Source organism: Manacus candei, unplaced genomic scaffold, assembly GCF_025592945.1.
Source record: "Manacus candei isolate 608988 ecotype Guabito, Panama unplaced genomic scaffold, ASM2559294v1 h1tg000018l, whole genome shotgun sequence".
NCBI classification, from domain to species: Eukaryota; Metazoa; Chordata; class Aves; order Passeriformes; family Pipridae; genus Manacus; species Manacus candei.
This window is the reverse complement of record NW_026138066.1, coordinates 711,976-724,181: the sequence shown is the minus strand read 5'-3', so window position 1 is coordinate 724,181 and position 12,206 is coordinate 711,976. Positions and strand designations below refer to the sequence as shown.

The following is a 12,206-nucleotide window of genomic DNA, read 5'->3' as shown; positions in this document are numbered from 1 at the left end:
GTTGCATCCTGTTGTTCCTTTTTTAAATCGTCAAGGTTACCAAAAATTTGTTTTGTTTTGTAGCCAGCTGTTTGGAGACCTTTGCTTGTAGCACTGGTGGAAAAAATGTGTCAAGAGGTGTGTAGATTTCGTTCATTTGTACTGATGGAAGATGTTTTTACCCATGGCCAATGCCAATTGTTCCGTGGTTTCTGTTGGAAGTTATTGTCCTCTGCTGGATGGCAGTAGTTTGTGTGTAACCAGTCAGCATTTTTCAGGTTAAAGATCTAGTTAAGATAACCCAGCTTGTGTTTTCTGAGTTGCATTGAGAATGCTGACAGGGTTTACTTTCTCAGTAGATTTGCAGGATGGTGATTTCTGGAGAGGGGACAGCAATAAACACTGGTGCTTGAGCTGTAGTTCCTGTTGTGGAGTAGGTCCTATTAAAACAAAGACACTCATCCGTCATGTATCTTCCCCGATCTGTTCAGACAGAAAAAAGCCACCTACAGTTAGTTCAATCTACAAATAAGGGTGGATGCTACCTTCATTTTTTCACTGTCTGAAGTAGATTAGAGAGGGCTTATATCTGGCCTCAGCCTGACCAAGTTGTAGGAGTGTAACCTCCATTTTAGTAGCTGATGCTGAAGGAAAATTTCTTGACTATTGCATAGTGAGTTGAGCTAGTAAATGTGCTGCTGAAAATATGAGGAAAGATTCATTCCATTGAGACTTCGTGTAAAAATGTGGCATTGTGCCATTTTAAATACTTAGCAGCTTTAAGACCTGCAGTGTTTTCTCTTTATGTAAGAGGCCATTATTAATGTTTTCTGTTTTGAATTTTCAGAATAATTTTATCACAAGTATGTCAACCTCTGAAAGGCTTAACGATGTTATCTTTCTTTTTAAGGTACTAGCATAAAGTTGCTAGCCATAAGGATGCTTTTCTGTAGTCTTAACACTATAAAAGGTTCTTAGATAACTGTTTATAAGTTACATGCAGAGTCTTTGGTGTTTAAGACTTTTATAGATGGATCAAGACTTTAATTTAGCAGTTTGCCATCTGTTACTGAAATTAGCCCTGTTGGTAGTTAAGCTTCTTCCTTTGGAATGAGGAGGTAGCCTCTGCATTTCCTTTTTAGGTTGGTTACAGAATAGTAATCTGTTACGCTAGTATCTTGCTGTGATTAACACTGCAGTCTCAACTCTTTAAAGCAGCCCTTTCACCAAAAGGAGCAGTCTGTTCTTCCATCATTCTGACAGCATGTACCCTGCGTTTTGTTGGCACAGCTGTTTGCTGGACATGTGGTGAACTGCATCAGGGACTCTTCTCTCTTGCATGGCTTTGTTTTTCTTTCTTTTCTTTTCTTCCAGATTGGCTACGTGTTATTTTGGACCATGAGGTCAAGAGATGGCTATACAGGCAAAAGTGAAAGTGCATAATAGGCTGAAGTGGAAAGGCAGCACAGCTTTTCTTTTTTTTTTCTTTCCCCAGTGGCCATTCATTTATCAGCTTAAAATATGCAGACCTTGTAAGGTGTTGGGATTTCTCTAAGCTCCCGTGGTTCTAATGGTTCTTTATGAAGTTCATGAGGTGAATTCACAGCTGGTATTAAAGGACAGTGTAGAGCAGAAGACCATTCTGTCAAAAAGTGTATTCCTTCAATTGTAACACTCATTAAAGACCACTGTATTTAATATGTGGATTAATATGCAGTATTTTTCACTTACTGAAGGTAACTGTATAGCAGTAATATTGAATATGTAAGAAGAAAACTGGGGTATCAGGAAAATGAACATGCAGGTAGCTGAATTACTAAGCAAAGCAAATTTGGCTGGAGATAAGGAGGTTGGATTTCTTCTTTGAGCGACTTTGTGCTGACTTTGCAAGCAAGCTTTTCTTAAATTCTAGTGGCTTTCATACAGTAGCTTTGAAGTTCATGCATTTTAGAGGTGATATATATTGATTTGTTCTTAATTTTTTTTTTAGCCACATCTCTTGGCAGGCAGTGTAAAATTTGTGGTGATTAACTATTGCCATAGTGTGGGGAACAGAATTGCAGCTACTTTTCCAAGCAAAGAATAGTACTCCTTTCTAAACAGCAATGAAGAAGCTTTAGAAATTGTCTAACCCCATGCAGAAATTTCTTCCTTCAGTACTGGAGTGGTCTCTGTCAGACGGGGAAGCTTTAGAGATTACAGTTTAGCTGCAGTAGCTCTGTTGTGTAAGAAATAATGTTTGAGTGTTTTTGCAAATACTTGCATAGGAGAGTCTTCTGATTGTAGTTATTTGCCACTTTTGTATTTTGCCACTATATTTGTAGTTATTTGTTTGGTCCTGCCTTAGTCTGTTGATAGCAAATAAGACTTCTGAAGTAGCTTTTTGTTTTTCGAAAATGTAGCGTACAGAAATCTTTTTTCAATTGTTTTGACTGAGGCCTTGGCAGCTTGAGGCTTTTGCAAACACCTTCTGCAAGACTGGGAGTGATTAAAATAGTATATTTCTAATGGATTCCTCCTTTCTAACTTGTTCATATCTCCACGTGCACTAGCAGTTGATTTTCTTGTATGTCTGTACGGAAGCATCTTCCAGGGTGTTCAGTTCACTTCCTTAAAGAAGTGCTCTGTCTTGTTCTGTGTGTAAGAACAAGGAGAATCCTGATGGTTATATCTGCTTTTCAGTAACTTCTTTTTCTCTTTCACTGAAAGCAGGATGACCAAGTGAAAACTCAGTGTGAAACACACTGTTCTGCAGATCTAGCTCTCCTGTTTTTGTGGCTTCTCTTACTCTTGGCAATTTCAAAAACCCTCACCCCCCCCTCCTGCTCAATTGGTCTCTTCTAAAGATCCCAGTGCTCTCTCTCTTCCTGAGGCTTCTTGTCCTCACAGGTTACTGTAAAAACAGGTTGAGAGCTTCTTCCCCCTCAGGTACAATTAGTTTTCAATTTAATGTCTTCATAGAAGAATAGCTATGCAGAATGTCAGCTACACCATCTGTCCCATCCGTATCATCTGTCACTCTGCTTCAGGCCACCTGTGATAATCAGGAAAGCTTAGTGTCTGCTTGTCAAAGCACTTTCAACACTTCTGTATTTTCTAACTACTTAATTAAAAATAAAAAAGATAAAATTGGGAGGGGAGGCATAATCAGTTGTGAATGAAAGATTTTTTGATTTATTTTTTCGAAGTACTGACTGGCATATATCTTCCTTTTGGATTTGTTAATTTATTTTAGTCAATGGAAATTATGACATTATTTGGAATTGGAAAAAGTGGAGTAAATGTGGGATCGAGAAGAGATCTCAATCTAAAAACATTGCAGAGTATGACAAATAGAAATAACTGCCTACGGCAGCATGGGACACTTCATTAAAAGCCTTAGAGCTCAAAATATGTCCTGAAATCTCTTCTGTGAAACTTACTTAAATATGTTAGAGGAGAGGTAATAAAAACCACTACAAATTACTGTTCCGGAACACTTACTTGATGGGAATTTCTGTTCTCAAGAAGACAAAATTCACTGTTCTATTGTAAAAACATTTATTGTGAGCAGCAGAAGTGCAAAGCCCAATTTTCTCAGATTTATCCTTTATCCTTTCTGGCATGTTTATATGTGAGTGTTCCAGCTCTTTCTATCCTTATTAGCAGGGATTTTTGCTGGGCAAGGTTAGTATATACTTCATTGGAATAAACTGACCAAGCAGCAGTAGTAGTATTGGAGTTCATGTCTTCCTCTTTAGTAGCACTGAGCTTGGTTAGTCTTAGTCACTGACAGCTTACAAAATGTACAGAACATGTGAAATTGGACAAAGGGTTCAAAGGCAGTTTTGGGGAGAAAGGAAGAAGTAACATTGCATAAAACTCACTTCCTCAGCTAAAAAAGTGTTAGAAAGACTTTGCCTAAAAAGATATGGAGAAGTCAAGTATTGCATATGCTTGATTGTCCTGATTAGTTTAAAAAGGTGAGAATCTAAAATTTTAATTAGAAGAGATTTATTTATTTGAATGTGTTTGATTTTCTTCATTCAGTAGCCATCCTCTGGGAAAAGTAGTATGAAGTTACAAAATAAGATTAATATGTATTTCCTTGTTTGCTTTGCATCTCATGATTCTCTTGTGGGTGATTTACAGGGCTATAGGTGTTTCTTTTTTGTTTTGGTGTGTGTGGTTTTTCTGGGTTTTATTTTTAAATTGGTAATGTACACTTAAAAAATTAAAATCTCAAGGCAGTTCCGTTTCCTGACGTGGTGCATAGTGTTGCCCTGTATACTCACAATTTTTTCTCTCAAATATTACTTATTTCTCCAATTTTTGTGGCAAATCAAATTTATTTTAGTATCTGCATATCTGTAACTGTTCATCTTACTGTGAAATGTGCAAAATCAAGTCTCTGTAATCACCTTAGAACTGGGCCTAGTCATCTAAGCATTTTATATGCTTAAACCTTAAAATGTAACTTTTTGATTAATTTCTCCCTTTCTGTTCCTTTTCCATGGTTTCCCCCAAAATATGTTTAAGATATTATTATAAATGTCTTCATGACTGCAGGACAAAAACCTTAGTTACTCTCAGAATTTAGGAGGTGGTGTTGATGTGTTTAAGTACAAACATTACACTTTCTTTTAATAAATGGCATCTCTCCTGGGTTTTTCGTAGTCTTAACAGACTTGTCTTTGTTATAGTGTTTTAAAAAGATACCTTTTTTGAAGCAAAGATGTTTCTCAGCTTTTGCTCAAAGCATTTTGTCTGTATCGGAGAAGTTTAGCCTGGTGCTTGCTCTCTACTGTGTCAGAACCTGGCAGGTGTGGAAGATGAGTGTCAACCAATTCCCTCACAGATTTCTTGCAAATATTCCTCCTCATTTCTGTTTGGAAACAGCTTCAGTTATGCCAGTAGCGATGGAGCTCCATGCACAGTGCAGGAAAAAAGATGTGCTTGCTTAAAGGATTTTTCATGTAATATTAATGTTCCCCAAGGGGCTGTGGGTTCAGAGTAGCCTCAGTACTAGTGTGACTGTGCTTTTCTTTGCACTCCCCTTTTCTGTGGGATTTTATAGCATGATGACCACACCCATGTAATGTGGGGGCATAAAGGATCTCCCTGAAAGGGATGACACTAGCAGTGGAATAACCCCTTCAGTATTATGGGTGTCTTGATTAAAAGAACTGTTTTTCCCATATATGGGCTCTCTCTTTGTTTCCTGACAAATGGTTTTTAGTGGCACAATGTGCAGCTTGCAGCTAGGCATTGCTTCCTCAGTTATGCTGGCAGGTAGAAGTGCTGAGGCTACTGCCAGAGAACTGCTGATTCTGGGTTATTTTAAGCCAGGATTGGCTGCCTAGTATTGTTATAGTCAGCATACTGGCATAACTAGGGAGGCAGTCTGGGGACCAGAGGGACTGGGGGGGAGCAAGGGACTGCTGAGATCAGCCCAGCTATTAAAATGTGTTATCTTTAATATTAAAAAAAAAAAAAAAGCCTCTAGCGTGCCCATCAGAACCAAAGCCACAATTTGCCTACAAGCATATCTGGCGAAGTCCAAATGGTAGCAGCTGTGAAGAAGCTTAAAAATTGGTCTTTTCCTTAAGTTCCTTATTTTTAAATTTTGATTTGAACTCGCTGCATTAATTTGCATTTGATATAAGACACTTTCCTCATGCAGAACTGTCGATAAGTATATGGTCCTTCATAGATGGAAATCCAAATTGTCCCATTTACCTGTGGCAGCACTCATACTGACAACTTGCCGAAAGAAACTGAGAATGTTTTATGCATTTACAGGGATAATCTATAGTTTCTTACTGAATTTTCATACCACTGAATATAAACTATCAGAAATTGTTATAACTGCTTTTCTACATCATTAGTGTACAAGTAAATAGCCAGCAGCATACGAATGAGTAAGTTATAAATTTTTGAGTATTATTTAAAATATACTCATAGAAGTGAATGTAGACAGCTCAAAGAAGCTTGGATGGCCTTCCAGCAAGGTGTATGAGTGGCATTGGCAGCTAATGTCTATGAAGATAAGTAGGCAAAACAAGGAATTAGACCAGATATATTTTTTTTTAGGTTTGCATATGTACATAGTAATAATGTCAATATTATGATTTGTAGGACCCTGACAATTCAGAGATGAGTAATTGGATTTTGGCATTAATTACTGTGACTTCACTTTAGATATTGATTAGTTTTTGTAATGTGAGGTGTTGTTTAACGGCATCGAGACAGGCATATCGCTTAAATGCTGTGTACATTTATTTCTACAAAATGGTATTGTAACAGCCCAGCTATGTTCAAAGAATTTACGAAACCAAGGAGAGGTAATCTGTCTGTTTTGTACTTGTATTAAAGAGAGACTTATTGTATTGGAGAGAGAGTATTTACAACAGCATGTACTGACAGGACAAGGAAGAATGCCTTCAAACTGAAGGAGGGTTTAGATTAGATGTTAGGAAGAAATTCTGTGCTATGAGGGTGGTGAGGCACTGGAATGGGTTGCTCAGAGAAGCTGTGGATGCCCCAACCCTGGAAGTGCTTAAGGCCAGGTTGGATGGAGCCCTGTGCAGTCTGGTCTAGTGAAAGGTGTCCCTGCCCATCACAGGGGTTTGGAACTAGATGATATTTGAAGACCCTTCCAACCCAGACCATTTTTTGATTTTATGATTATTATTATTGTAGGCATATGGAATAAATATTCTATAAAACTGAAGTAATAAATCAAATTGTTACACCTACAAGTTGCCATTTTTTGTCAGTAGAAACAGATAATTTTTCTTTGTGAAACCCAACACAGAAGGGTGGTGAAAAATTGAACTGTACACAGTAAAAGCAAGCTAGAAGAAAAATAAGAAATTACGCGAGCAAATAAGGCTTCAGCAGGATTTCTTGTCCCTGTCTAATGTCCTTTTACCTATTTTGGCCTCGAGTTCTTTTTTATAAGGAGTAGAATGGTGCCCATAAGGCTTGTGAAGGCTGGCACAGGAGAGGGAAAGATGTATAGGACTTGGTCTGTCTGCTCAGTGCATTAGCAGGATGAACGATCAGAACGTGGGCAGCTCTTACCTGTGGTCACAGCTTGTGCCCGTGGTAGGATTGGTGCTATAGGCAGAAGAATTGAGTAACAAAGAATATAAGTCATTGTAGGAAACCAGCCTTCCCTAAGTTTGCTGCTTATAGAACAACTTAACTGTCTCCTACTGTCTGTTACGGTGACTTTAAACATGATTCTATTTAGGCTGAAAGTGCTCACACCAAAGCTGTGTTATTTATGCATGTATATGTGTAAATATATAAAACATCCTTAAAACACACCTGTAGTGTTGCAGCAGAGTAGCACTTTAAAGTCTTTGATGTTGGATCTGATTCCAGTACAAATGTTCAGCTTAATAAACCAGTTCACTCTTGTTAGAGTAAACCTTGAACATTTTATGTGAGTGATTAATACCTTTGGCTTTTCACTTAGAGGCCTTTCTATTTAAGGTAGAATGGGAAATGCTTTGGTGTTTTCATTGTGATATTCTTTAACATACTTTTAAGTATATTGAAAAATATAGCACCTTGGCAGTAGTTTACCAAAAGTTAAGAAATTTGAGGACAGCTGAATTGTTATCTGTTACTGAGTGCTACAGAAGCACACACAGCAGGTGAGGGATCTAAAAGGAGATGAGTACCAGTTTACCGCAGCCTCGTCTTCTTTCTGCAGGTATTATTTGGCTTTAAGGTATTTGTCTATCATTGTTTCTCTGAATGTAGGCAGAATGAATGCTTATTATTTTTAAAATGGTTTGTACAGGTCATGTTTATTTGACATGGGTTGTATTTGTTACATTGCCTCCTCTTCTTCTAGGAAACCCAGCGCTTGCTGGCGGAGCCAGTCCCTGGGATAAAAGCAGAGCCAGATGAAAGCAACGCACGCTATTTTCATGTGGTCATTGCAGGTCCACAGGATTCCCCCTTCGAGGGTGGGACATTTAAACTTGAACTATTCCTTCCAGAAGAATATCCAATGGCAGCTCCTAAAGTACGTTTCATGACCAAAATTTACCATCCTAATGTAGACAAGCTGGGAAGAATATGTTTAGATATTTTGAAAGGTAAGTGCTACTGTGTGCTACTTTCTTTTTATCTTATTAAGTACAGAAATTTTTAAATTGACCCTAAAAAGAGTTTTCATATGTTTAAAGAATATATTTATCCGGAAAACTTGCTGTTTCTGTAGACTATGGTGAATATGGTGTTTCATAGTGCTATAAATGTCTCTTCAGATAAATGGTCCCCAGCTTTGCAGATTCGTACAGTTCTGCTATCAATCCAGGCTTTGTTAAGCGCTCCCAATCCAGATGATCCACTAGCAAATGATGTAGCTGAGCAATGGAAGACCAATGAAGCCCAAGCCATAGAAACAGGTGATTATCTTATACTTTTTTTTTTTCTTGTTTCAGGAATAGCTCTTTACTCACTGGCTGGGGGATGTAAATCCTGACCTCTTGTTTTATGTCTGCAGCTTTGCAGCTTGCAGAAACAATTATTGTGTACTGTCATAGTCCAGGTACCCTACATGTGCCTTAAATACTCTATTTTCAAGCTTGTGAGGCTTGAGTTTTCATGGTTTGAATTTGTTAGCCTGTCTAATTTGCATTTGTGGTAAAATGAAAAAGCACATCACTGCTTTTCCTCTAGAGCTTAAGGAACAGATTATCAGGTTCCAAAAAGTACATCTCTTTGATACCTGCTTCTGTTGCAGGCTATAGTGGATCAAATTACTATGTTATGTTATGCCTCTTCACTTTTGGATCCACTGCTGTCGGGCTGCTTCTTTAATATACAAAAGTTGACAGCTGCTGGAATTCAAAATTGCACTTTAAAATTTCAGAACTGATATATTTTATGTGCTTGCAGCAGTGATATAAAAAGAGATCTTTAAAAATATGTATTTAAAATTACTTTAATCAAGCCTGAAAAATACATCTTTTCTTAAATGTGTTTCTTTTTCTTTACAGCCAGAGCATGGACTAGGCTATATGCCATGAATAATATTTAAATGCGCTTTGAACATCAAGTGTGCATCACTTCTCCTGTTCTGCCAAGACCTCTTCCTTTTTTTGTTTGCATTTAATGGACACAGTCTTAGAAACATTACAGAATAAAAGCCCAGACATCTTCAGTCCTTTGGTGATTAAATGCACATTAGCAAATCTGTGTCTTGTCCTAATTCACTATTGTACCGCATGAGCAGAGGCTAGAAGTATCATCTGGATTGTTGTGAAATTGTTTGAAAGCAGCAGCACATCTCTGCTTTTAATCATTTTTCCCGTCATGGTTTAAGTATAAGCACTGTGAATGAAGGTAGGCAGGGTTAGCTGCGGGGCTTTTTGTTTTAATTTTGTGGGCTCCTCCTCCCTTTTTATGGTGATGCTAATTGCATTGGTAAAAGCAGCTAACCAGTTATACTTTAGAATATACCCTCTAGCCCAGTCTAACTTAGACGCTGTAGATGGACAAGCTTCATTGTTTGAACAAAAAATGGGAACATTAAACATCCACCACCTTCACTAATAATATTGTGATTCTGCTGTCAAGTGTAGAAAAATCCCTCCAAGAAAAAGCTTGTGACCATTTTGTATGGCTTGTCTGGAAAATCTCCTGTAAATCTTATGTTTTAGTAAAATATTTTTTGTTATTCTACTTTGCCTTTGTACAGTTTATTTTGCTGTGTTTTCATTTCTCTAATGTGACAATCGTATTTAAAAAAATTGAATCCAGAGTTGACAATTTGTCTTCACCAGTCTGACAGATTAAACAGTAAAGAGGTGGAGTTCACAAGGGTTTTTTTTTTTTTACTTCCGTTTGCTGACTTTTTTTAATAGTTTATGTTATGTGGGTGACCTTACCTGGTCAATTTAACATGAAATTGCATTTGGAGTGACTTTTAGAAACAAGTCTGATGTAACAATTGTAACCATAATTTTAGTAATGCGTCTATATGTATTTTCATGGAAATAACCAGAATGAAGTAGGAGGTTGAGAGAAAACGACAGCACTAATTATGAGTATCTACATAACGTCTCATTGCTGATTGTCATCAGATGTTATGCAGCACGGTTTTCTAACTTCTTTAATTCCTGCCCTCTCTTAACATGAAAAACCAGTGTGTAGAACCACTGTTATAGCCAGCTTGTGTATTGACTGATGTCTGCTTAACCACTTACAGCCAGCACCTCATAACACTGGTTTTCTCTACAAGCCTTATTAAGCTACTTACTTGAGCAACTGCTCATCTTAAATAGCAACAAAGCTTCTTTATTGGAGGGGAGGAAAGTGATGAACAAATTCCTTCTCATCCTTGTATTTTGTGTATGCATCTTGTCTGGGAACCCAGGATCTTTTCTGGGAACCCATCTAATCGCTTCCCTTCATTTCTTGTGTTTCTATTCTCTTCGTTTCCCTAAGCCCTCTCCCTCACAAAAACAAACAAACAAACAAAAAAAGGAAAAAATAAAAACTTAAAAGCTTTTGGTGAGGCCAACCTGAAGTGTATAAATGATGGCTTGTAGTGGTTGCAGTAGGGAGTGTTTTGTCATGCAGTTCAGGGGTATGGTTATGTAGTCTGTTGGTATTCTTCTTTCACCTCTTCTTACTCGTGTCATCTGAAATTTCTATAGAATGTGGTGTATTTATTGTGCTCTTATGTAAGATGAAGAATATCTATTAAAAACTACGTTTTCCAACAGACAGTGCTTTCAGTGGTTAGTGACCGGTATTGTCCCTCAGCGTCCTCTGTAACATGGTTGAAGCTTAGTTCAGAATTCAGCTTTTTCACAAAACTGACTTATAAAAAAACTGTGTTGAATGTAAGCCAAAGTTGTGTTCAGGGCTCGTGACATGTCCTTCAGCTTGGGTAAGCACCATTAACCCTGCCTTCTCCTTACAAATGAGCGTGTGTTTGGCTTTAGCTGGCGGATGTCCCATAGCTTCTGTTAGCGCGACAACTTTCACTGCAGGCAGCTGAGAATAAGTGAGCTGTAGACTCTGGATTCACTTCTCCTACCTCTTAAAGCTTTATGTTAAACCACCTATGCAGCTTTCCTCAGCTGTCTCTCGCCCAAGGGTGAGTGACACTCCCAGAGGACAGTCAGACCCACCTAAGCATCCTGTTTGAAAGTGGCTTTCCCTTCCTTCAGTAGAGAAACTGGACCTGAGCTGGCACTTAAAACAATGAAACTTCATAGGTGGGATGAATCCAGACCCAGATGATGTATATTAAATAATACTTATTTTACTTTTAAACCTGATTTAAGAGCCCTGTATAAAGTCAAACTGGGAATTTCATTCTAGCTTTTGCCGAGGAACATGTGAAACTAAATTATTCAAAGCCAGTTAGGTATAACCTTTTCCTCAGTTAAGCAGGTGTGTATTCCCAGCTGTTACGTGAAACTCGGTTATTTCTGTTACATCTGCCATTGCAGCTGATCAGCAAATGCAGCTATCTTTTAGGGAGCAGTAGTTTTATCTCAGTTTTTAGTATGTGTCTATTGGAAATGGGTTTCCTCTACCATTACTGGTGCTATGTGTCAAATGTCCTAAAATCCTGAGCAAGAGTGATGAATTGCATTTTATATGTTAGTGTTTGGGTAGTAACTGTGTAGCTGTTGAGCCTGGGTTGTCGCATGGGCTCTACAGCCACACATGGAAAATACTTTTGTGGTAGTTTCCTGTAGATCAAGAGGAGGGATTGGAAGACTTTTGGTTTTGCATAAACATTCAGTGGTGGTTTCTTAATGTGTAGCCATGTTCTCTCATGGATGTGAAGTGTATGATCATTTGGACCTGATGGAACAGGTGTTTTGTATTTTAGCTGACTAGTCTAAACCAAGTGAAACATTGCTTCTATAGCCTTCAAGAAAGTGTATTTCTAACACATCGAGACTATTGTGAAACATCTTAATGGACTAGTGACATAAAAAATTGTGACATCTCTATTTATATACATTCCTTCTTGGGTTGGTTTGGTTGTTTTGGTTTTTTTTTTGAGGGTTAAAGTAAATGTCTGGTAGGTTTTGTTAATAACATGTCTTGACTGTAATGTAATATGACACTGAAATAAAAGGAAGAGTGATTATTCATTACTTAAACACTGAGCTTCATTTAACTGTAGTGGGCTGCCATCAGTGTGCAATGGAGTTTCCTACTAGTTCTAAACATCTGGTAAGATAAGGAAGATAACC

General features: G+C 37.8%; 1 protein-coding gene across 1 annotated transcript in view; it reads left to right on the top strand.

The window, feature by feature from the left end:
- UBE2N (ubiquitin conjugating enzyme E2 N) overlaps positions 1 to 10,713 on the top strand; it is a 30,455-nt gene extending 19,742 nt beyond the window's left edge. Inside the window, exons 3-5 of the mRNA XM_051784650.1 lie at positions 7,829 to 8,075; positions 8,247 to 8,387; positions 8,982 to 10,713. Of these exons, the coding sequence (XP_051640610.1) occupies positions 7,829 to 8,075; positions 8,247 to 8,387; positions 8,982 to 9,022 (429 nt within the window). The 3' untranslated portion in view covers positions 9,023 to 10,713. The remainder of the gene's footprint in view (positions 1 to 7,828; positions 8,076 to 8,246; positions 8,388 to 8,981) is intronic.
- The last annotated feature ends 1,493 nt before the right edge of the window (positions 10,714 to 12,206 follow it).